Below are 25,243 nucleotides of genomic sequence, written 5' to 3'. Positions count from 1 at the left end.
AAAGCCCAGGATAGGGAATATAGTCAATATTATAACATTATATGGTAACAGATGGCGACTACACTTTTCCTAATGAGCAACTGAGAATAGAATTGTCCAATGAATGTTGTACGCTTAAAACTAATATAACACTGTATGTTAATTATGCTTCAATAAAGACAAATGGAGAGATGAAAAGCAAGAGAGAACAGGAAGGCACGAGGTGAAAGCGAGTAACTTTCTCCTGGGACTATCAAAGGGGAAATTGAGAGGCCTCAGGGGAGGAGACCCGCTGGTGGGGAGGGGGGCGGGGCCGGTGCCAGGGAAGGGAAGGAATCCCAGACCAAGAGCCAAAATGGGAGTCTGGTGGACACTTCTGTATCTTTGCGGGGTGGGGGGGACACTTATTTTACTACCTAACACAAACCTGACAAGAAAAGCCCTCCTCGCATTTGGCCGCCGAACCACGTGGCATCCCTTTCCTGCAGGTGACGCAGGGGTATGGGTGGGGCCTCTACGGAATTTGTTCTTGGTGCGGACACAGAATCGAACTTCTCCAAACCGTTTCAACACACACTGGCAGAACTACAACTGCCACTTCACATCCTCCCGGAGTGGGCAGAAAGGTAGGCTCTAAGCATTTAACAGTTTTACAGTAATCCGCGTCTTTTTCTAACGGGACCAGCTCCGCTACTTTCCACGGCTTCCCCAACAAACAGGACCACCCATTAGCGCGCAAGCGCACTTCTTGCTTAAGCGCCAAGGCGGGAGCGAGGCTCTTGTCTCGCGAGAGTGAGCCCGTCGGTCTTCGTTGCTCTCGCCCCACCCCCTCCTTCTCGCTCGCTCTCTCCCATCCCCCCAAGCCAGTCGCTCTGCTGCGCAGCTCCCTTAGCGGTTGTCGCTTGTGGAGGCGGTTGGAAGAACCGTTGTGGCGAGTGATACACGAGGCGTGCGACTTCTTCCTCTTCCCGACCGGCCCCGCGAGCACCGGAGTCGGCGTTACTGTCGCCCGACAGGGTATCTGAAGTAAAAGGGGGTAGGTTGGGCTGGTGGTTTCGAGAGCGGAGTCGGGAGAAGGACGAGAGACTGGGAGGGGGTGGGGTGGGGGGGAAGTGTGGAGGTCGCCGCTCGGAGGCGGCCAGACTGCGCCTTCCAGGCGATCTCCCACTTCAAGGAGGGCGGCCTGCCGGGGGGAGGACTTGCTCGGGTGAAATTCAGTGGACGAAACTGAGGCCCGGAGTGGGGGGTCATCCAGCATTTCCCCTCTTTCCCTGCTGGTTTGGCCTCCGCCATTTTGGGTACGGTGGCGCGGCCACCTCGGCTTCCCGCCCTTCCCCTCTCTTTCTACTTTTTGCCCCTCAGCTTCCGAAAACTGGTTTAGAAGGCCGGGGCGGTGAGGGGGGTGGGGGAAGGTCAGAGCGCCCCGGAAGGGATGAGGGTGGGGAACGAAGCGAGCTGGGAAAGACTGGGCACTTGGGTGGGGGGGAGGGTCTGGGCTGGCGGGCGCGCTCCCGATGGAAATGGCGCCGGATGGGCCTGGCCTCCCACCGCGGCCTCCCTTCCTCCGCAGTCTCGGCAGGGCTACCAGGGCTGGCGGGACTGCGAGTGACTTCTGACGCAGATTCCCAAGATGAGAGAGGCTGGAGCTGGGGGAGGAAAGCCAATGGCGACGAAGGCGCTCAACTCCCAAATCCAGGACAAAGGAGGCAGTCGGCCTCCTTTGTAATTCCGCCGCCCGGTGGCGAAGGTTTTAAAGCCAGGCTTGGCTGCCGGACGGAGAGGTGGCGGTGGGGGGGCGGCGGGAAGGGGCGTACTCTCCTTAGCTCTCTGGTCTCTAGGGCAGCTAGATAAACGAAAAGTCTCCGGGGAGGAATAAAGGACGCTTAGCCGGCCCTTATATTCCAGATTTGGAACTTCGAAAAGAGTACGTACTCATTTTCCAAAGGGTGTTTTTTTTCTTTTTCTCACGTTTATCTTAAACGTAAACACTTTGTGGGTAAATGTTTTGTAAGCAGTAAGCGGATGACTTATCAAATAGGAACGTGAAACGGGCATATTTCAAATAGGTCGTTTAGGACCAGTGAATTATGATACAGCTTTCTGAACTTTTGGGCGGGGGTGGGTGGTTTAGCAATGGTTTTGTGTAGTTTGGCATATACTGGGTTATAATTTAAGTAGGAGTTTTATATTTGGGAAACAGTTGTTAAAACACAATTAGTGATGGTGATGGCATAAATTTGTGTAGCAGTTGAGTTACTGACTTTTCAGTATTAAATCTCCAAAGGTTACATGTTGTGCAAAGAGGCTGTAGAAGTAAAATACATCAAAATACAGTTAGCGTTTATTTTACTTTTGGTAGCTAAGCATGTTTTTTTTCGTATAGGGCTGTGGTAGTATTTTGACCCAGAAAATAGGCCTACTCAACAAAAAGACAAACCGAAAGCCCAGTCCTGTGGTGGTGTGATGATTTTTGGTCCTTAGAACACAAGAGAACTGGGTCTGTACTTTTCATTGAGTAGGGTACAAAGTGACAGGCAGCTTGAGAGTAACAGTTTCCAATAATAGCTCTGAGTCCTTACAAGAACTCTTAGTATCTACTTTTTTCAGCTTTAAAAAACAAAAAACCTTCCTATTGTTGAAGACGGTCTGATTTTTAGTAGCCTTTGAAAAAAGTCTAGTTTCCTGTAAAATAGTACATCGTAAAACCGCTTTCCTGATTGGATTACCCTAGAAACCTTTTTTTCTGCCCTCTTTTAATCTGCATCATGATCTGGAAATCCATCTGATTGCCTTTAGATTTTTAATAACCATGTTCTTTTTTTGGTGTTATTTTGGTAAACAAGTGGTTGAGCTGCAGTAGGTGATGGTAACTGTTTTAGAGAAGAACTCCTATTTATACATTTAGACTTCTCTTCCTTTTGGGTATTAGTGGTGTGTCTAGTTTTTCTACTGGAAAATTGAGCAAGCACACGGGAAAGGGGAAATGATGTAAATTTTTCATTCTAGTTAGACATATCACTGCTTTTTGCCAAAGTTTGAAGAACATTCTCATTTTTTTAGGACCCGCTGGCTACCATTTAAAAAGTTACTTATTGGTGTATCACATCCTAACTTTATGTATTATACTTCAGAAGATAGTAGTATATGCCTCTGGGTTACAAAGGAATTTGATGTTTCATTTGACCTCTATTAGGTGCTTAGCTTTGAGATACAATTCACATACCATAAACTTCACCCATTTAAAATCATACCATACATGGACTTTTGTGACTGGCTTTTTTCACTTGGCATAACTTAGGAAATTAAACTCCTATTCAAAACTGACTACAGTTATCTTAGTTCAACTGCTGGTATTTTTAATTGGTGCTAACACTTGGCAGTCTTAAAGCAGAATTAAGATTAGTCATGACGTTGTAAAGAAAGGTTGAGATGGATTATCCTGAATAATTAGTAAACTAGGTAGTTTCCAGGACAGCTTTATTAATGTATTACAGCAGATTGTCTTTTTTTTTTTTAAGATTTTATTTATTCATTTGAGACAGACAGAGAATGAGCAGGGGGAGAGACAGGGAGAGAGAGAAGCAGGTTCCCCGCCGAGCCAGGAACCCGATGTGGGGCTCGATCCCAGGACCCTGGGATCATGACCTGAGCTGAAGGCAGACGCTTAACCATCTGAGCCACCCAGGGACCCCAGATTGTCTTTTTGTATGCCTTTAGAGTCTGTCTTGGTTTTGTTTTGTAAGTAGAATTCTAGAATCAAATTTTGAGTTTTGAAGAAGTCTAGTGTGGCTTTAAGTTGTGTACTCTTAACACGTGTGGTGGACAGTCATCCCATAAAATAGTTTGTCTTCCGAATCTGGTTAATCTTTTGTCAACTTAAAATTGCGTTAATAGGATAGTGTGATTTTTATAGACTTAATACTTTGTTTTATATAGGTCTCTTTGGTGTGGACTGATCCAAAAACCAAAACTAGTTTGCTTGGAAAGGGCTAAATTTTATAGTAAAGATAAGTCAGTTACCATCCTTTTTTGTGTTTGTTCCCCAGTGTCTTTACAATGAAGAAAGAAATGGGCAAAATGATAAAAAGCATCACACTGTCTTTTCACAACAGGTTAGATTGGTTTTGCAAAATACTTAATATTTTTCATGAGGAAGTAACGTGATGTTACGTCCTCTCCACTTTTTTCTTCTATTCTTGAATCATCCTTTATAGGAAAGTTTGTTTTGATTTTTTGGTTTTTGTTTTAAGGTTTTTGGGCTTTTTTTGTTTGTTTGTTTTTTAAGAAGATTTTCAATATGTCTCAACTTTTTTCCCAGACTGATTCAGGGTCTACTTTAGGGAGTACTCTTGAACAGTATTTTTTATCTAGCTAACACATGTTATAGTAAACATTGCCAACCCCACCCACCCATCTTGGACAAGTAATAAGGAAACTTGAAATCTTAAGCCTACCTTGACTTTGGAAACAACTTGTAACTATTTTTTCTTCCTTTCAGGACTCAGGATAGTTTTCCATCCTTTAAGGTTCATTTATTTTGTTTGTGGTATATTTAGTAGTTTTACAGGAGGGTCCCTTAAAATCCAGTAACAATGGCTAGCATTGAATGATTACGATGCTGCAGACTAAGCATTAAATAAGTCTTAAAACAGTCTAGAGAGGTATGGGTACCACTGTTATATTTTAGAGCTGAACAACAGAGGTTAAGTTTGTTTTAATCAACCAGCCAGTGAATGGCAGAATAGGGATTCAAAGCCAGTTTCTCTCTCTTTCTCCCTCTCTCTCCCTCTCTCTCTCTCTCTCTCTCAAAAATGCCTATCAATTTTAGGTGCCTAAAAATTAGTTGTAATGTCTGATACAAAAATCGTAGTCTTCCCACTTTGGATCTCTGTGTCTAGAGTGACTGCCAGGATTTTTAAAACAGCAAAACAAGTATGAAAGGTGATTCATATGCAGAGGTATTTGATTAATTAACACAGTTGGAAATTTTCTGCCTTAGGTTATTTTAAATGCACATATTCTAGGAAAAAAATTTTACTCTTTGCAGATGCTCCCCCTAACAGTTGGAGTGATATAATTAGATGGTGTGAAATCAAATATTAGTGAACACTGTTACGAACTATCTTGAAGCGTAAAGGAATCAAGTGAACAAATTGTCTTGTTTACAGGGGAGGAGGTGGTGAGGGAAAGGTTTGAAATACTCAGGTGAGTAGGATTCCTACAGCTGCTTAGTGAAATTTGTAAGATCTGGTAAGTTTTTGCAGCTGAAGGACTTCTGCATTAGCCTCCTTAAAGTGTTCTGGAATTCTAAAAGAAAGGATTGTTGTCTTTTGGGAAGAGAACTGGGTGTGGATGGGTTCTTTTTGGAGGGCTAGGAGGGCTTCACTGTACCCTAAAATTAACTTTTTGAATGTGAATGTGTTACATTTTTTAAAATTTGTGTTTAAAGCAGTGAGTGAACTGGTTTTGAATGTACTATCTCCAATAACTTCCCAGTAGAGGTAGCTTCAAAAAACACCGGTACTGTTGGGAGGCATTCACTTTTGAGTGGACTTCTACCTCAGTTTTAAAACTGACCCTAATTAACTCATTTTAAAACTTGCTTTAGAGGAGTATTTAGATTTACTTTAGAGAGAGGAATTTTTCCTCCTTCAAAAACAATTTGATGTGTTCAGAATTAAAAGTGCATCTAAAAAGTTAAGACTTTTTATAATGCCATTTTTCTAACATCAGAGAAGTACTCATTGACCTTTTGACTTAGGCTCTTGCTGTGAGTGGACAGTGGTGCTGTGTGCAGCTTTTGAGTAAGTTTTAAAGAATTTACATGATGATTCAAATGAATAAGTAAAACCTGAAAAAGTGAAAATTTGAGAGATGAGGAAAAGACTAGAGTTGATATCAAGATGACAAGAAATAGAACTTGAAGACTAATATTGTAATTGTGTAAGTTGTCTTAAGATTGGGCATTATATGAAATTTGGTCCTTAGAAATTTGGTACTTTTTGAAGGGAAGGGTCAGGTATCACTCACTTTTCCCAGTCTTTTTGCCTACCTCAAAATGGGAAGGTGTCATGCCTTTGAATTGTGGCACTGTCAACAAGCCATGTTATATTTCCTGTTGTGCACCACTGAGCGATGTTTCTTCAGTACCTGTAGCAAGAGTATATTTTGATTGACTGCTCTATGTGCTTGTTTATTTTTTATAGCATTTAAATCAAACGTTATTGAGATGGATTGGGTTATGAAACATAATGGTCCAAATGACGCTAGTGATGGGACAGTACGACTTCGTGGACTGCCATTTGGTTGCAGCAAAGAGGAAATAGTTCAGTTCTTTCAAGGTACCTCTAGTATTAGTCAAAGTTTAGTAGTATTTTAATTTTATATTTTTATTATATTACTCAGTTTTTAATTTGTAAAACCCATTTGTTTTGGGGACTTTTGAGTACGATATCTGGGTTAATGTATTAAGTTATGAAATATGCTCCAGTTAATGCTGAATACAGAATGTGTAGAATATGTAAAACCTAACTAATGTGCAATAAACTTAATTGAGAATAATTATGTATGATGAAATGAACCATGAATTATCATATGGAGCATAGTTAAATTTGATTTAGCTTTTTTTAATGTAATATAGGTGAGCTTTTAGTGTGTGTAATTTAAAAAGACTGGTTGCAAAATAATATGTAATCCAGTAATAATTGAAAAAATCTTCCGCTTTATATTATGGGGTGATGGGAAACTTAAAGCTTTTTTGTTTTGTTTTTGTTTTGTTTTGTTTAGACTTGTTTTAAATATTTGATTCAGATGGGAATGTTTCAGCCTTTAACACTGTTCCCCTTGATGGGGTTATTTGTCCTTGGGTTAAAGGGTTGGAAATCGTGCCAAATGGGATAACATTGACGATGGACTACCAGGGGAGAAGCACAGGGGAGGCCTTCGTGCAGTTTGCTTCAAAGGAGATAGCAGAAAATGCTCTGGGGAAACACAAGGAAAGAATAGGGCACAGGTGGGGATGGAGAGTTTGGGATGGTGTTAAATTTTTATTTTTGGGGGTTGTGGGTCACTATTGCTTAATGGGGGGGTTACAGTAACATTTTTCTGGGGTAGTTTAAAAGAATTGATAATTATCTAAATTTAACTTGGAAACTACAGATTTGGGTGGGGAATTAATGCTAATAGTTTGCTTAAATTAAAATTAGATTGTTTCCATTTTTCTGTAGGATGTTGATAAATGCTTTTGTATAATCAGCTATTTTCTCTAAACACCTATTATGTATTAAAGGAAACAAGCTATAAGTATATATTATATGAATTGTTTTCAAGTGACTAATTTGTCTATGTAAAACTTAAATATTAACTATTTAAGTTTGTAGGTGTAAAAAATGTTAATTCGTGGTGTATTTAGGCAGTTTAAATTGGGTTATGTATCTAGATGTAGAAAAACTTACTGCATTTTTGCCCAGTATCTTATTTATTCTAATACATTTATGCTGAAACCTGTACCTTAAACCATTTTTAAATAGGTATATTGAGATCTTCAGAAGTAGCAGGAGTGAAATCAAAGGATTTTATGATCCACCAAGAAGATTGCTGGGCCAGCGACCGGGACCATATGATAGACCAATAGGAGGAAGAGGGGGTTATTATGGAGCTGGGCGTGGAAGTATGTATGACAGAATGCGACGAGGAGGTGATGGATATGATGGTGGTATGTGTATCTAATGAACAAAGGTTCTGTTGTCATTTTCTTAATGTTCCTGACACTTTGTCAAGAAATACAGAAATGGCAGTAATTTCAGTACCTACTAGGTTTTAAAACCTGTTCATGAAAATATGGATTCCCGTGGCCAGCTGTGGGACTTGATTGATACACATATTGGCATCTAGAGAAGTTATACAGAAATTAAAGTGAAGATATTGGCATTTGGGCGGGGGGGGGAGATTTTATTTATTTGGCAGAGAGAGTACAAGCAGAGGAAGCAGCAGACAGGGAGAAGCAAGCTCCCCGCTGAGCAAGGAGCCTGATGATACTGGCATATTTTGACACTTTTTGTTCGACATCAGGATGAAAGTTAATTTTGATGTCTTAAATGTATTCTTTAGAGATTTTTTTATTTCCACCGAGTGTTACTGCTTTTTTTCACATGCACTAAGTTGGGAGTTGTAAACTTGTAATAATAAGAACCAGACTGCTTACCACCAAATGATTTTATAAACTGGATTATAAAATTTCTCTCTTGAAAGCGTATTCATGTATTTCTCATTAAATTACACAGGTTATGGAGGTTTTGATGACTATGGTGGCTATAATAATTATGGCTATGGAAATGATGGCTTTGATGACAGAATGAGAGATGGAAGAGGTAAATATTAAAGACATATTCATTTTTAGATGAATGTTAAGTATTTGTTTTACAGCCATTTAGTGGTGATAAGGTGACTTGCATGAAATCGTCAGCTCGAGCATATTTCAGAACATACCTATGTGGGGCTTTATATAGATGTATACTTACAGGTAAATTCTCGATTTGATGTTTAGAACAACTGTTAAGATTAATTGGTTGTTAAAGGAAAAGGTATGTGTAGGGAAGAAGTGTTTCGTTGAAGTGCTTTACTACTTGTATCAATAGTTTATAATCTTTGGAAATTTTACTCTTAGGTATGGGAGGGCATGGCTATGGTGGAGCTGGTGATGCAAGTTCAGGTTTTCATGGTGGTCATTTTGTACATATGAGAGGATTACCTTTTCGTGCAACTGAAAATGACATTGCTAATGTGAGTAATTTTAGTAATTTTTGATGATTTTATATTTTATCCTAATTTTGAAGCATTCTTATAATGCTCTCATCTTTTTCTCTATAGTTTTAATGTCAAAATCCCTTTAATAGGAAATACGTACATATTCTTATCTATACTGGTTGACGAATGTTTCTTTGTCCATTGTATGCTGACTTATCTGGGATTCAAGCAAGTAGAAAGTTGTATTCATAAAGTCCAGTTAAGAATTTAGTGAAAAGATTGATCAGCATAGAGTGGAGAGGACTGGAAGATAATTGCCCTTGTGTCAAGTTTTGAAAGTGGAAAATATAAAAAGTGAATAAGGTTTAGTTGTTCGGTTCAGCTTTGTACCTACAGCGTGATTAGAAACAGCTGTGAAAATAATGGGAGTAGATTCTATTGCTGATTTGAAACTGGTTGGTTTCAAATTGGTTAGAGTATCAGCAAACTTCAACCCATGTGTATCTAGTCACACCCATTATTTACCTGTCCAGTAGTTGCAGTAGAGATCCAGTAGCCTACAAAGCCAGGACTATTTACTACATAGCTCTGAAAGAAATTAACCTATAGATCTTGGAACTGATTGGTCCTAAGTTCCAGGTACCTTTTAGGATTCCTTTAACCTGATTAACTTTGATTTACAACTAAGTGATATATTTTGGAGCTATCCATGTACAGTTTGTGTTAGTTTGTCAAATTCCAATGGTCTGAATCATAACACCTAAATTCTCTGCACATGTTTCTAAGTCTCTGGTGACCTATTTATCTTTCAAACAGTAATTTTGAAATATCTTTCTTGGGAGGAGTGGGAATGGAGGACTTCTCCCTCTCAGTGGTAGGGTATGAGACGTTTTCATTTATTTATTGGGTTAGATTTCTATTATTTTTTTCTACTCACTTATCTTCCCCCCCTTAGCTTATTTTTTTTTTATTATTTTAAAAGGTTTTATTTATTTGACAGTACAAGCAGGTAGAGCAGCAAGGAGAGGGGGAAGCGGGCTTCCTGATGAGCAGGGAGCCTAATGCAGGGCTCGATCCCAGGAGCCTGAGATCACAAGCTGAGCCAAAGGCAGACGCTTAACGACTGAGCCACCCAGACGTCCCCACGTAGCTTAAAGAGATCATTTCTTTGCATTTTCCTCTAAGTGTATTAGTTTATATCCCCAGAACCTTCGTAGTTGATTTGTTAGCTTTGCAATACAGGGCAGTAAAAAGGTTTGTTTTAATGGAGGAGGGAAAACTAAAGTATGTGGTAATTTACTTTGAATAATCTAAATAGAAAAATTAGTGGGGCACCTGGGTGGCTCAGATGGTTAAGCGTCTGCCTTCAGCTCAGGTCATGATCTCAGGGTCCTGGGATCAAGTCCCACATCGGGCTCCTAGCTTAGCTTCTCCTTCTGCCTGCCACTTCCCCTGCTTGTACTCTCCCTCTCTCTCTCTCTGGCAAATAAATAAAATCTTTAAAAGAAAAGTTAGTAATAAGTGTTTTCTTTTGTTTAGTTCTTCTCACCACTAAATCCCATACGAGTGCATATTGATATCGGAGCTGATGGCAGAGCAACAGGAGAGGCAGACGTAGAATTTGTGACACATGAAGATGCTGTGGCTGCCATGTCTAAAGATAAGAATAACATGCGTAAGTGGTATCCTTGGCTTGCTATCTCGTTTCTTAGGTGTGGACTTGCTTATAAAATAACATTTGTAATACCTCAAATGTAAGATGTTACAGGGTCTGTAAGTAACTCTTGGCAGTCACAGGGACCTGAAGCCATATGGCCTCTAAGATGGCTTTCCAGGGGGCTTTTTATTGAAGAGTTAATTGAGACTCAATACTTGACAGGTTATCTGAGCTTAATTAAAAAGGGAAAATAGGTATATTACTTGGCACTCGCTTGAGTTCCCATGCCACTTGCAAATTACCACTTTTTAACCCATCCATTAAGTTAGTTGAGTAAGTTATTTCTACATGCCATCAGAGCTATTTTAAGCCATTAAATTTTACCCTGACCAGTGATTCCTAAATCTGGCTAGACAAATCACTTTGTAGTCAGTAAATAAGTTTTCATGGACGTTATTTTCATGATACGAATTTATTTCTTTGGACATGGAATGTATTTTTAAGCACAGTAACTGGTTCTGAAATAATGAATCAACCCCTTTTATAGATGAGGAAATGGAGGCCCCGACCACTTATGTGTTTAGTGTTGTGTAGTTTGAACAAAATTTGGTGGGTTAGCTTTAGCCCTACCTGGCATTCATTTTATCACTCCACTAGGAAGTATATAAACATACTTCCAGGCTAATACTAGCACAGGTTAATATTTGCTCATTATCCTTTTATTGATAAATTTTGATCCATCATTCCTTCCCTATTACTTTGTGTCTTAAAGAACATCGGTACATTGAACTCTTCTTGAATTCTACTCCCGGAGGCGGTTCTGGAATGGGAGGTTCTGGAATGGGAGGCTACGGCAGAGATGGAATGGGTAGGTAAAGTTTTTAAAATGAGCAGTGTTACACACTTAGCAAACAATCTCACTTTTTTTTTTTCCTTTTTAAAGATAATCAGGGAGGTTATGGATCTGTTGGAAGAATGGGAATGGGTAACAATTACAGTGGAGGATATGGTACTCCTGATGGCTTGGGTGGTTATGGTAAGTGTCCTTGGTTACTGTGGTTTGTTTTGTTAGTCCCCATGTGTGTAGATACTTTTAAATTTATGTATTATCTTCATTGAAGTATGCACGGATATTTCCTGCTAACAGGTTTGTTTGTTTTTTTAAGGCCGTGGTGGTGGAGGCAGTGGCGGTTACTATGGGCAAGGTGGCATGAGTGGAGGTGGATGGCGTGGCATGTATTAAAGCATAACCACCAACATAAAAGTCCTGACAACAGTGTCTGGTCTACTAGACTTTCTTACAGATTTAATTTCTTTTGTATTTTAAGAACTTTATAATGACTGAAGGAATGTGTTTTCAAAATATTATTTGGTAAAGCAACAGATTGTGATGGGAAAATCTGTTTTCTGTAGGTTTTATTTGTTGCATACTTTGACTTAAAAATAAATTTTTATATTCAAACCACTGATGTTGATACTTTTTATATACTAGTTACTCCCGAAAGATGTGCTGCTTTCATAAGATTTGGGTTGATGTATTTTACTATTAGCTCTACAAATAGTAGTATAGTGTAATTCTAGAGGACAATGGTTCACCTTTGCATAAACTACAAGTCTTAATAAGCAGACATCTGGAACAGAACTTGGAAAATAGTGTAACTTTTTTTTCTCCTGGACAATACTGTAAATATAAAAACCTAAAGATGAGTGTAGGTGGCTTCAGGAGTATAAACTAAGCTAATTTCTATTTTAGTCATTCTTTTCAAATGTCATATATCAGGCATAGCTCTGAAATGTTGAAGATCTTAAGCGGTATCTGGATTTTTGAATATTCATAATTGTGTTACCTGGGGAATGAGAATGTTGGAAGTTTAAATTCTAGCCCTAGATTTTAGAATAAAATTCACTCAGCACTTGACTGAAGTACCAAAAAGTTTCCAAAAAAGTGAGTTGTAAGTGATCTCAAAATATCTTAGACTAGGTTAAGATTCTCAGTGACATGAGAATGCAGTACAAAAATATTTACTGTGGAAGTAATAATTCTCACAGCTGTATTTTCAGTTTTCCTGCCCAATAAAGCATACGGTTTTTCAGTAACTGTATAAATGACTACAAATGTAAGAGACAAGTCCATGTAATAGTTTTAATTCAAATGAGTCCTGGAAGTTGGATTTTACATTTGATATCTGTTTGGAGTTTTAGAGCCATTGTGTTAAATACTATATGTAGCAAGGAAAAGGTGCTTTTTACTTTTAATCCCTTTGATCAATATGGCTTTTTTTCCCAAATTGGCTAATGGATCAAAATGAAACCTGTCAATGTGAATTCAGTTATTGACCTTGTTACTTGTTTTTGCTAGAAATGTTATTAATGTAATAAATATCAACGTGGGAGATAATAGTGTGGCCTCTGTCCTAGAATGCTTTGTGTCGGTTACTGATTGTAAAATTGGTAGAAGATACTCTTAAGTGAACATTAAATAAAGTGACACTTAAGGAAGGAGTGATTTCTACTGTTAGAGAAGGAAGTTGTGTTAGCTTAAATGGAACTTACCGGCTCAGGCAGTAATCCATTTTAATGTTTGTACCCCTCAAATTACCCATTTAAATATTAGGCTCATACCACTTACCTTTTTTAAAGATCCTATGTGCTTTTATTTTCCTAGGACCTGCCCTATTAAAATGTAAGTAATAAAGGTATAAAAAGTTATAAATGCAAGTCGCCCTTTGAAAGGCTAATTTTTTCATATCTTTTATTTGGTTTATAAAATTCACATTTTATTTTAAAACATTGCAGAGTAGAAGAATTACAGTCACAATTTCTTGGCACCATGATAGCATTATTGTGGTAGTACTGGCTAGACAAGGGAATGGTATGTGAAATTCATTAAGATAAATACTTTCCATGAGGGCAAATCTTGAAGATTAGAAAGTGTAGGTTCACAATACAAACTGGAAGTTTTATAACAAAATCCAACATTTAGTATAAATGGCTTTTAAATAAGAGCCCAAACTAAATGAAGCAAATTGTATTGCTGTCATAAAAGCTTGACTACAAAAAGCCCAAAAATCAATGGTGATTAAACACGAGTTTTGAATAACAAAGAATTTAAGGGGGAACTGAAAATCATGGTTTTAATTGTTGAGTGAAACCCAGCTTTGGAATTTAAGCAAAATCATATTTTAAGATTTGTACTAATAAGCACAGTAATAAAAAACCTAGTATTTGAAATTTCATTTGCTTATTCTCATTTTTAACAATCATAAAAATGTTAATCATCCCATCAGTACAAAACAGTTCAAGAATATAATTCTCTTGACAGTATTTCTGTTGGCATTCAAGAAAGACCACCTAAAAATCTGTACAGCAGTTTAACTGAAGACCTCAAAAGCTAACTGGATATGGAGAAAAATCCTCAAAATCCTGGTTTCACACTTCGGCAATTTTGAAAATTAATTTTAAACCCTAGTGAAAATATATATACTTAGAGGAAAGGATCCTGCAGAATAAGTTACCCCATCTTAGGTGGGAGGAGGGTGGACATGAGTAATTCACTAAATGTAATGCTAGGGAGTAACCAAAGATTCCTATCTAACCTGTTAAGGTTCACAGACTTAAAGTGCATGGCTGAAGTTAATACCAAAGTGGGGGGAAAAAAGGATCTCCCAAGTGGTGATGCTGTTCAAAGGATTAATTATACAAAGGTAACATTTTACATATTCTTGGTGTGCTACAAGTATGGTAAAACAGGATTAGTGTTTATTAATCTTTCATGCTTGAAACAGATGATGTATTTCATGGCAGGGCTGATACTTCACTCTATACATAACTGCAGTAGTGGATCACTACATTGTAATGCTTCCTAAAAGTTACTGGAATGGAAATAGAATAAAGTTTTTCATTACTCAAATCCTATCAAAGGCAAACTATTTGAGATTTCTCCTTTAATGCTTAGAGGAGAATCAGTCAGGAGCCTGTAATCGCTTACTATTAAACATTTTTTTCTGGGGATGGATTTTTTTCTTTTTAATTTAAAGAGGTGTGAGCCCTCCCTAAAAAAAGTTAGCAATTTGGCGAGTCAGGTGTAGCATATGGAAAGTTGTGCAAGTAACAATGTAAAAGGCTGGTTTAACTTCCTTTCAAAATAAGGAAAAAGTTGAGGTAAAATAATACCTCTTTAACCTACTATATCTGAAAAGTATAAATACATTGATTAGAAAAGGACCAAAAGGAAATTTTATAGGATAAAATAATTGGCCTTTTCTCATGCAAAATGGGCAAGTAATTAAGGTTGAAACCTTAGCAAGCTAATGAAAAGTCTGTTGAACTGGAATATTAATACTTCTAAAAAGTCCAATGCATTTCTGATCTGAGAACTGTGAAGCTTTAAAGTGCATTAAAATTACAGGCACCATCAAATACCAACTTGACAAAATGCAGAATAAAAGAATCTGAATCCCTATTTTTAAGAAGGCCTTTACAAAATAAGGCAAATGTGTGTTCTGCTGTCTGGCCTTTTTATTGGCTTTATAAGTTACATGATTATTACATCAATTAGGAATTAAGCGAGTTATTTTAAAGCATGCCCTGTTGAAAGTTCTTTTTGAATAACAGTGAGCTATTCTACAGCTTCTAATTCCCATGAACTGAATACATGGAAGATAAAACATACCAATACGGTCTGAAAGCTGCTTAAGAAGGGCTATCTAAATACATCATGTACATGGTTCATACATTAACCGTTCATTGTAGGTACTTTCATACACAAGGACTTAATTCTGGAGTCTTATGGCAAATTAGATGAGCATCTCTGGATCAGCAATGCATGACAGGAATCACAAACCCGTACTGGCTTTGGTGAAGAAGGCAAAGGCAGTTCATTGTCAGAGCAAGCATTACAGAAAATTTCCCCACAGTTTCTACAGTGGTGCTATTAAATGGAAAAATCAAAGAAAAAAACTGAGTTAAATTAGAAGCCATGTTTGCATCAAGTCCTTTGGACTCACTTCCTATCTCCCTTACCTTTCTCTTAGAGAGAGAGAATTCCTTTTCACAAAGTTTACAATGTGTTGCTTCTTTGTCTTTCAACCAAACCAGTCCCTAGAAGGAAGAAGCATGAATATTAATGCTCAAATTGTTAACAGTTTAAAAATTACATGTGAAAACATTTTCAACCAAGAACATCCTGTAGGAAGAGAGAGAGGACTTGGAAATGAGTCCTTTGAGAGAGACTGAAATAGCTGGAGAATAAGTGTGGGATTTGCTTCAAAATAATCTGGGTGAGGAGGAAGGGATAGGGGTTGAATATAAATACAAGATAGGCCATACACTTGTTAAATATTGAAACTGGGTAATGGGTTTTTCTCTGTACAATTGTTTATGTTTGGACATTTCCATTATAAAATGTTTAAAAATTAATGGGAATTTTCTTTAAGGAATAAAGAGCCTTAGTAATTAGTCCAAAATTTAAGGATACATTTTCACTATGAAATGCATATGAGTTTGGCATTATGTATACCACAGTAAGTCCTTAAAATTTGAAGAGAATTTGGAAATGAGATGTTAGAATTCATTATTTTAGAGGAGACTTCACCTTAAATTAAGTCTTACATGGCTATTAATTTCCCTTAAATTCTATAACAAATGTAATGGCTACTGTGTAGATGAGTAGAAAACGTATGTACTGTAAGTTATTAACAGGTGAGAGTGTGACACCTGAAATTTCTCAGTTGACCCATTCTTAACCCATCTAAGATCCTGGCTAGGAACACTTTTTTCCTTACAAAAGCAGTTTTGTTAAATGATGCCAGTTTTATATGAGAAGACCCAGGTGAAGGAACAGTCTTCAATGCTTCTGATTCATCTCATTACATAACTAAGCCACGTCGCTGCTGCTGAGGAACCAAGTACAGCTGACCCTTGAACAACTGGGGCTTAGGGGTGCTGAACTACACGTCGACAAAAATCTGCATATAACTCTTGATTCTCCCCAAAACTTTGTATTTAATAACCTATTGTTGACCAGAAGCCTTACCAATAACAGTTAACATATATACTGTATATATGTATTACATGTGTACATATACTATTTTATTTTTACAATAAAGTAAGCTAGAGGGGGGAAAAAAAACCTGGATAGCTCCTATCAGACACACCAGTAAAGAATCAAATGACTTGTAGAGTATGTTTTTAAAGCAAGACAGGGCCTTAAAGATAATCCAATGCAACTAGTTGAATGCCATTAAAAAGGAAAGCGACTTCCCAAATGTCCAAAAGCCTAGTGGAAGCGCTTTGCTTCCTGCCAAGCTACAGGATCATGACCTGAGCTGAAGGCAGACAGTTAACCAACTGAGCCACCCAGGCGCCCTATGCTAGTGTTAAGTTGTATTTATACAGTTATATACACGGTATGTTTCATAATGAAAATTTTACAGAGCTTAAATGATGACAGTTGGGCAGACATCTCTACCCATCCAAAAAAAAATGTGAGAGCAAAATAAAAGGCATATACACAGATGCACAAATTCTTAAAACCTTTATCTTTTCAACTCAGCATTTTCCAGGAAGCTACCAAAGGATGCATTTCCCAAAACAAGGGAGTAAACCAAGAAAGAACTCAAAAGGGTTCAGGTAATAGGAACCCTAACATATGAGAAGGATAAAAGGAATACTAAGAATGGCAGCAAAGGAAAATGTCAGGACAAGGGTGACCAGACCAGACTGAAGCAGGAGAGCAAAGAACTCCATGAGGATAACTCCAAGGAAAAAAGAACGAAATAATTAACTGATTCATTTTGCCATAGGAAAAACTTTATTTATTTGAGAGAGCTTGAGCAGGAGAGAACACAAGCAGGGTGAAGGGCAGAGGGAGAAGCAGACTCCCCACTGAACAGGGAGCCCAATGTGGGACTCAATCCCAGTACTCCGGGATCATGACCTGAGCCGAAGGCAGACACTTTAAGCCACCCAGGCACCTCAACATGGGAAAAACTTTATAATCAAGAAGCATGTTGGGGGCGCCTGGGTGGCTCAGGTGGTTGGGCGTCTGCCTTCGGCTCAGGTCATGATCCCAGGGTCCTGGGATCAAGTCCCGCATCGGGCTCCCTGCTCCTTGGGAGCCTGCTTCTCCCTCTGCTTCTCTCTCTCCCCCTCTGTCTCTCATGAATAAATAAAATCTTTAAAAAAAAAAAAAAGCATGTTGGGGGGGTGTCTGGGTAGCTCGGTTGAGCGACTGCCTTCGGCTCAGGTCATGATCCTGGAGTCTCTGGGTCGAGTCCCGCATCGGGCTCCCTGCTCGGCAGGCAGTCTGCTTCTCCCTCTGGCCCTCCCCGCTCTCATGTACTTTCTCTCTCTCAAATAAATAAAATCTTTAAAAAAAAAAATAATTTACATTCTAAAAAAAAAAAAGCATGGAGTCCCGCATCGGGCTCCCCGCTCAGTGGGAAGCCTGCTTCTCCCTCTGCCTCTGCGTGCTGCTCCCTCTGCTTGTGCTCCTTCTGTCAAACAAATAAAATCTAAAAAAAAAGAAAAAGAAAAAAAAAAAGCATGCCGGGGAAAACATAAATACAAATATAAATAAATAAAGCAAGCAAGCAAGTTAGGGGTGGGGTGGCTAAGTGGCTCAGTCGGTGGAGCATCCGACTCTTGGTTCCTGCTTAAGTCATGATGGAGCCCTGCGTTGAGCCCCAACTTGGGGCTCTGTGTTCAGTGTGGAGTCTGCTTGTCTCTCTCCCTCTGCCCACCCCTCCCCGACTATCACACCCTATCAAATTTTTTTTTTTTTTTAGATTTTATTTATTTGTCAGAGGGAGAGAGAGGGCACGAGCAGGGAGAGGGATAGGCAGAGGGAGAAGAAAGCTGCCCGCTGAGCAAGGAGCTCAATGCAGGACTTGATCCCAGGAACCTGGGATCACGACCTGAGCCGAAGGCAGATGCTTAACTAACAGCCACCTGGGTGTTCCCCCCCCCCCCAAAAAAAAAACTGTTATAAAGGTGTTTGAAGGTATAAGAAAACTCAGATGCTCTAATACAACAAAACTTTTTTTCAATTTTTTAAAATTCAATTTAGTTAACATATAGTATATTATTAGTTTCAGGGGAAAGGCAATTATTAACTCCAGAGGAAAAAAGAAACAGTTCAAGAAAGAAAATATAATCACAATAAACTACATGGCCCAGCAAAGAACAATATTTAAATAGTCGAAGAATATACAGTAAATGAATTCCATTAAAACTTTTAATTATATTGGGAGGACAATGAGCAAACAGACCAGGGTGAGAGTGGGCAAAACTCCTCATCCACCATGTTAACCAGGCTATATAGATAGGTCTAAAATAGGTCTTAAATAAATGAGTGAATAATATACACTGCCTATTATTTAGAAATAGGGGGGTAAAGCCAAAAGGAACTAAAAGAATCGGAAGTCGCCCCCTTCAGGTGGCAGAAGCTAGGTTGGATGAGGGACAAGGGGGTGAAGAACAGGAGACTACTACTTTTTTTAATTCTTTCTAGCACTACTTGACTTTTTAAATTATTTTCATGTAACACTTCGCTAAAAAAACAGAATGGGAAGCTGTGTGGTAGAAGGTAATCTCACTGAACCACTCAGAGAGAGACTATTTCCTTCTATGTTGTAGAAGGGATTCTTGCCTCCACACGCATTCAGAACCATACACTGAACCACTGTACTAATCACTTTTCACACATATTAACCTCTGTGTTCAAAGCAACCCTGTGCAAAATCCTCTGCGCGTTTCAGAAGCCATTCAGAAGAGGGAACAAACTCCATGAAGGGGAGACTTGTTGACGGTCAAAACTACTAACAGACCAGCACAGGGACTCAAGGACTCTCAAAGGCGGTTTCACTCCATCAGGCCATGCTTTGTAGGAAGGTAGACAAAGTTCTCCCCAAGGTCATTTCCAATATGATTACTGACTGCTTCTAGAGGCATAATGGGGGGAGCCGGATCCCCAACTTCCCAACTCCCCGTTGGTGCTTCTGCCTCCACACATCCCGGGACTCAGTAATAGTACCTTAGATTTATATAGGCTTTACCTTCTAGTGGAGACTCACATATATCTCTACTTTCCTACTTGAGGAAAACACTTTCTACTCACCTGCAGTGCTTTGTTGGCTTCTTTTATATCTTCTATTTTAAGTTTTGATCTGAAAAGATTACAAATGGGTCCATGTTTCAGTAAATATATTACATATAGAACATCTAGCAATTCATTAAGGTATTGGTTTTTCATAGAATATAAAACTGTATATACTACATGATTCTAATGATCTTCTTTGACTAGTGGGATTTTATTTTATATTTTCCTATATTCTCTAAATGTCCTAAGCAAAAATGTCCTTTTTAAATTTAAAAATTGCTTTAACAAAAGAATACTGGCATTTTCATGTGGTTTGGACAGTATCAGTAAACGCTATTTACTGTGAGCTCACAGGGTGCCAGACTTCATGCTCTATGACCTTTGCATGTATATGCTCATTTAATCTTCAAAAAAAACAAACAAACCTATTTTAAAACCTTTTTTTTTTTAAAGATTTTATTTATTTGACAGAAACACAGCGAGAGAGGGAACACAAGCAGGGGAGTGGGAGGGGAAGCAGCAGCTTCCCGCTGAGCAGGGAGCCCGATGTGGGGATCGATCCCAGGACCCTGGAACCATGACCTGAGCCGAAGGCAGACACATAACAACTGAGCCACCCAGATGCCCCAAAAAACTCACCTATTTTAAAGATCAATCAATAAGGTGAGGCCTGATGAGGTTTCATCACTCGTAACAGGTCACAGAGGTAGTAACTGGGGAAGCCAGGATTCAAACCCTGGTCTTTATGACATTAAAGCCCATGCTAGCCATTATACACACAGTTTCTCTACCAGAAGCAAAAGAATGGTAAGAGTGGGAATATTAAGGAAAATAGAATTGTGATACTTTTCACTTTTTGCAAATATATGTCAATGAACATGCAGATTATAAATAGCAATAATTATCTGTGATCCTACTACCCAGAGAGGATAATCTACATGTTGATGAGTACATGTATATTTAAAATTTATTTAAATTCAATTAATTAACATAGTGTATTATTGGTTTCAGAGGTAGAGGTCAGTGATTCAGCCATCTTATATAACACCCAGTGCTCATTACATCATCTGCCTCCTTAATGCCTTTCACCCAGTTACCCCATCCCCCCGAGTATGTGTATATTTTATTTTTTTTTAATTTTTTATTGTTATGTTAATCACCATATATTACATCATTAGTTTTTGGTGCAGAGTATGTGTATATTTTAAATGGAGTCATCATTTATATAGTTTTCCATAAACAGCTCTTTTCAGGTACTAATATATCCTGAAAGGCTGAGAGCTATTGACTTGTCATTAAGTATCTGCCACATCATTATAGTAAAATGGTTACACGGTAACAATGAAAAATATAGTTTATATAATTATCTACTGCTGAACTTTCAACTTATTTCAAATTTCTCACCACAAAAATTGTTCATTAAAATTGGAATGACCAAAATATTTGTATTATTTTTCTTAGGAAAACAACTTAAAAATGAAATTACTGGATCAAAAGGTACATCAAGTCTCTGCTCCTGAGGCAGGAAATTGCTTCATACTACAAGTGCTCCTTGTTCTAAGACCAAAAAAAAAAAAAACAAACCAAAAACGTTAGTTTTTTTTTTATCTGGTTCATACTTCTACCATGGGAATAATCAATGTAAAACTACACAGATTAAAAATACAAACACAATACTAAAATTTTCTTGGCTAAATTCACATCCACAAAATGTGTCTAAAGAAAACTGACGCTGGGGGGAATAATAGCCAAAGCAGTAACTGTGCTACACAGAAAACCTGAATATGGAATAAAAGTAGCTTAATGGCATTTGCTACAGAGATCGTTATGGAAATTCACTGGTGTTGCTATATTTCTGGTTAAAATGCCTTTATTCACAAATATGGGCACTGAAAATATTGCCCCCCTCTGATACGAGTTGCCAAACCAACCTAAAGAAAGGAGTAGCAGTTACAGTTCCAATAAACACAATGTACAAGAACATCTCCTCTCTGTAGGGAGGAAACAGAGGTCCATATCATTTATTTTAATTAGCTTTTAGAAATATTTAATTGTGTAAAAATATTTGACCACAGCATGAAAACAGCATAGGGAAGGGCCAAGGTAAAACATGAGGCTATAATAAATGTGATACAATCAATTATGATACTATAGGAAAAACACCCAGAAATGATACAGCCTCTGATAATCCCGAAACCTCTGCTTTGAGGAAAGAAAAAAAAAATCTGTAATTTTCTTTACATGGAAAGAATATCTTTTACAGAATACTACATTTGGAAGAGTCCTGGAAATTTATTTTTCTAAACTAAAAATTCTTCCTGTTGGAATTTAAGCCTTGATGAGGATAAGAGAAAAGCTGGTTATCATCCTTCACATATTTTAAACCCAGTCATTATAACAGATATATTAGTTTAGATTCTCTTCCTTGAATATTCCATTCTAATATTTCATGTTCCAAATTTTCTTCAAATGTGAACAGCTCACTTTCATTTTGTTTAATCCTAATTCATCTCTACAACATAATTTATTCAGAATAACATTTAAAACCTTTCAAAATTTATCAAAAATTCTTAAGAATCCTTTAATAAGAAATCAGTAAGAGTAAATACTTCATTAGTAAGTATTTTTCTAGTTAAAATTAATTATTTACATTTAAAATCACAGGTTCAGAAAGTGAGCACTAGAAAGTAATTTTCACATCCAACCTCATCTGACAAGAAAACTGATATTCTGGTTGTGATAAGCAAAGATACTGTGCTAGGGGTTTTCACATGCTTATTCTCAATTAGAAAAAGAACCCTTTGGGGATTTTATAACACTCCATTTTACAAATGTGGAACTGGGCTTAAAGGTGTTAAATAACCCTAAGTCACAAAACTAGTAAATGGCAGAGGAATACTTATTCCCGTGAGTGATACTAATGAATACTAATTTTTAAGTTTAATCATTACTTGAAAACACACTCTTGCATGGTTCTTTCCGAAACCTGTATTTTCCCTTTTAATAAAATTAAATATGGTTCATATTATTCCAAATGACCTTTATCCTCCCACTCTGCATTTTAAATAATACCCAAATGGACTATATAAATAAAGGCTTCTGGTAAATTAGAAGCAAAGATTAAAAAGTACTGATCCAACCTGAGTCCCTCCTCATCAACAAATTTTTAAAAAGATAATCATCACCCTGTGTGTCAGGGAGGAACCCGATCGCTTATAATCACAGGAGCCGGAGGATGAAGAGGAAGAATAAAAGTGTTTCCCAGATGACCTGGTGCGCTATGGGAAGCCTCACAGGGGCCGCTGTCCCTCCTCCAGCCCTGATAATGACTCTCACCACTCAAGAGGACTACGGTTAAGAAAGGATAAAACGGGAGGGGGAGGGGGAAAGAAAGAAAGAAAGGGATAAAAGCAGTTCTGACTCAAAGCTGGTCCAATGCATGTCCCAGAGACTATGGCCCCAGGAACAGCAGAGGAAAACTAATAAATCTGTGGCATAACAACTCAAAGATTAACAAGGAAAAAACATTACCAAAAATGAAGTAAAAAGACAAAAGACAAACAGAAGATGTACAATGTGTACAATTTTTAAAATCCCCTAAGAAAAAGATGAGCAACCAAAAATATGCACAGGATATAAACAGGCAGTAAACTATAAACACAAAGGGAACACGAATAAATACAGATGTTCAGGAGCACCTGGCTGGCTCCATCCGTGGAGCATCCAACACTTGCTTGATCTCGGGGTTGTAGGTTTGAGCCCCACGTTGGGTATAGAGATTACTTAAATAGATAAAAATAGATGCTCAACTGTGCTTATGGTTAAAGAAATACAAATCAAAACAGTAAGATTTTCAACTATCAGACTGGCAAAAACATTCTCTCCTACTAATATTGGAAATATTGAAGGGGTCTGATATTGGAGAGAGAGGATAATTTGGCACTACCAGAATTTTTTTAAAGCACATTCTTTTTGGCCCAGCAATCACCTTTAGGAACCTACTCTTCAGATATATTCATTAAAGTGTATCAACACAAACATACAAGGATTTCACAGCATTATCATTTATAAAAGAAAAAAAATTAGAAAGTTTAAATTATAGCACACCCATCCCATGGAACATCTCGATGTACTGATATGGAAAAACCTTTAACATATTCTTAAGTTAAAAAACAAAGAAACTCACAAACTTCAGAAGAACATGCATACAGTAGTTACAGTGGAGCTCGGCATGTGTAAAAAAAAAACTTAATAAAAAAAAAACTTAGTCAAAATAACCCTTGAAAATTCCTTAAATAGCCCATAAAGTTCAGTATAGATTGTTGAGTATGTCCAACCCTGAGCAGTAATTTTCACGCAAACCAAAAACTGAGAAACAAACTAGACTAAAGGAAAAAGGGGAAAAAAGTGAATTCAGAGGTGCCTGGTTGGCTCAATTGGAAGAACACGCGATTCTTTAAGTAGGCTCCACGCTAGGCCTACTCAATGCAGGGCTTGAACTCACGATCCTGAGATCAAAACCAGAGCCAAGATCAAGAGATGGATGTTTAAGGGCACCTGGGCGGCTCAGTCGTTAAGCGTCTGCCTTCGGCTCAGGTCATGATCCCAGGGTCCTGGGATGGAGTCCCGCATTGGGCTCCCTGCTCGGCAGGAAGCCTGCTTCTCCCTCTCCCACTCCCCCTGCTTGTGTTCCTGCTCTTGCTGTCTCTCTCTGTCAAATAAATAAATAAAATCTTAAAAAAAAAAAAAAAGAGATGGATGTTTAACCGACTGAGCCACCCAGGTGCCCTGAGCGTGCAACTCTTGATCTCAGGCTTGTAGATTCGAGCTCCACATTGGGTGTAGAGCTTACTTAAAATCTTAAAAAAAAAAAAAAAAAAAAAAAGAGTGAGGAATCAGAGGGTATCATGCTAAGTGAAATAAGTCAGAGAAAGACAAATATATGATTTCACTCATATGTGGAATTTAAGAAACAAAACAGATGTACAAAGGGGAAGGGGAGGTAAAACTAAGAACTGAGAGGGAGGCAAACCGTAAGAGACTCTATAGTTAAGAGAACAAACTGAGGGCTGCTGTGGGGTGGAGGGGGGTGGGCTAAATGGGTGATGGGGATTAAGGAGGGCACTTGCTGGGATGAGCACTAGGTGTTACGTGTGAAGTGATGAATCACTAAATTCTACTCTTGAAATCGTAATACTACATGTTAATTAATTTGAACTTAAAATCTAAAAAGTGAATTCAGCTATCTAAACATTAAAATGATCATGTCTTTAATAAACTATACAGTCTTTAGCGTTGCGCGCAAGATGGGTGGAAGGTAACATACACATTCCCCTTTTACTATTCTAGTCTGTTTTAATATTAAACCTTTATGATCTTAAATGTAAATATTATTTTTGTTGTGGGGATTGTGCATTGCTGAGTCCTTGGCGCTTGGAATACTGCCTGGCACGTAATACAAGCTTAGTATTTGTCAAATAAATAAATGGGAAATAAGGTAATAAGCACTCAGCATAGGGTCTAGGTCAAAGTGCTCATTAGGTGAATGCCAGATTAGAATTGAAATCTTGCTTATTAGACTCACAATGTAAATTGTTCTTTGAATTTACAGAAACAAAAATAGCTTTATCTTTTCTTTTTTAAAGCCAACTCTACCCCAAATGTGGAGTTCAAACTCATGACCCCAAGATCAAGAGTCACATGTTCTACTGACTGGGCCAGACAGGCACCCCGACAGGTTTATCTTTTTGAGAACTAGTATT

At 38.1% G+C, this 25,243-nt stretch overlaps 2 protein-coding genes across 13 annotated transcripts in view; one reads left to right on the top strand and one right to left on the bottom strand.

Annotated features, from left to right (window-relative positions):
* Positions 1-490: 490 nt before the first annotated feature.
* HNRNPH3 (heterogeneous nuclear ribonucleoprotein H3) lies at positions 491-11,843 on the top strand. Of its 5 annotated transcripts, none has more exons than XM_028109466.2 (11): positions 491-605; positions 843-996; positions 6,186-6,320; positions 6,853-6,991; positions 7,509-7,693; positions 8,262-8,348; positions 8,645-8,760; positions 10,264-10,399; positions 11,154-11,249; positions 11,325-11,417; positions 11,548-11,843. In XM_028109466.2, the coding sequence occupies exons 3-11, from the start codon at positions 6,209-6,211 to the stop codon at positions 11,622-11,624; spliced, it is 1,041 nt and encodes a 346-aa protein (XP_027965267.1). In that variant the 5' UTR covers positions 491-605; positions 843-996; positions 6,186-6,208; the 3' UTR covers positions 11,625-11,843. The 5 variants fall into 5 exon arrangements, with proteins under 5 accessions (XP_027965267.1, XP_027965268.1, XP_027965266.1 ...); XM_028109465.2 differs by lacking the exon at positions 491-605 and adding an exon at positions 1,818-1,903 and having other exon boundaries at positions 879-1,015; XM_028109467.2 differs by lacking the exon at positions 843-996 and having other exon boundaries at positions 523-605.
* Positions 11,844-13,106: 1,263 nt separating this feature from the next.
* The window catches only part of RUFY2 (RUN and FYVE domain containing 2), a 47,433-nt gene continuing 35,296 nt past the window's right edge, over positions 13,107-25,243 (bottom strand). For 3 of the 8 annotated variants that reach the window (XM_088019947.1, XM_088019948.1, XM_028109461.2), the window contains exons 16-18: positions 19,500-19,548; positions 15,404-15,481; positions 13,107-15,311 (exon numbers count right to left, since the gene is read on the bottom strand). In XM_088019947.1, coding sequence (XP_087876073.1) covers positions 15,168-15,311; positions 15,404-15,481; positions 19,500-19,548 — 271 coding nt within the window. In that variant the 3' untranslated portion in view covers positions 13,107-15,167. Of the gene's footprint in view, positions 15,482-19,499; positions 19,549-25,243 lie in introns of all 8 variants that reach the window. The other 5 variants (XM_088019945.1, XM_028109459.2, XM_028109460.2 and 2 more) reach the window with 3 other exon arrangements.

Source organism: Eumetopias jubatus, unplaced genomic scaffold (genome assembly GCF_037043125.1).
Source record: "Eumetopias jubatus isolate StellerSeaLion01/CBP00866 unplaced genomic scaffold, mEumJub1_p1.0 scaffold_17, whole genome shotgun sequence".
NCBI lineage: Eukaryota > Metazoa > Chordata > Mammalia > Carnivora > Otariidae > Eumetopias > Eumetopias jubatus.
Note: the sequence above shows the minus strand (reverse complement) of the source record. Positions and strands in the feature narration are given on the sequence as shown.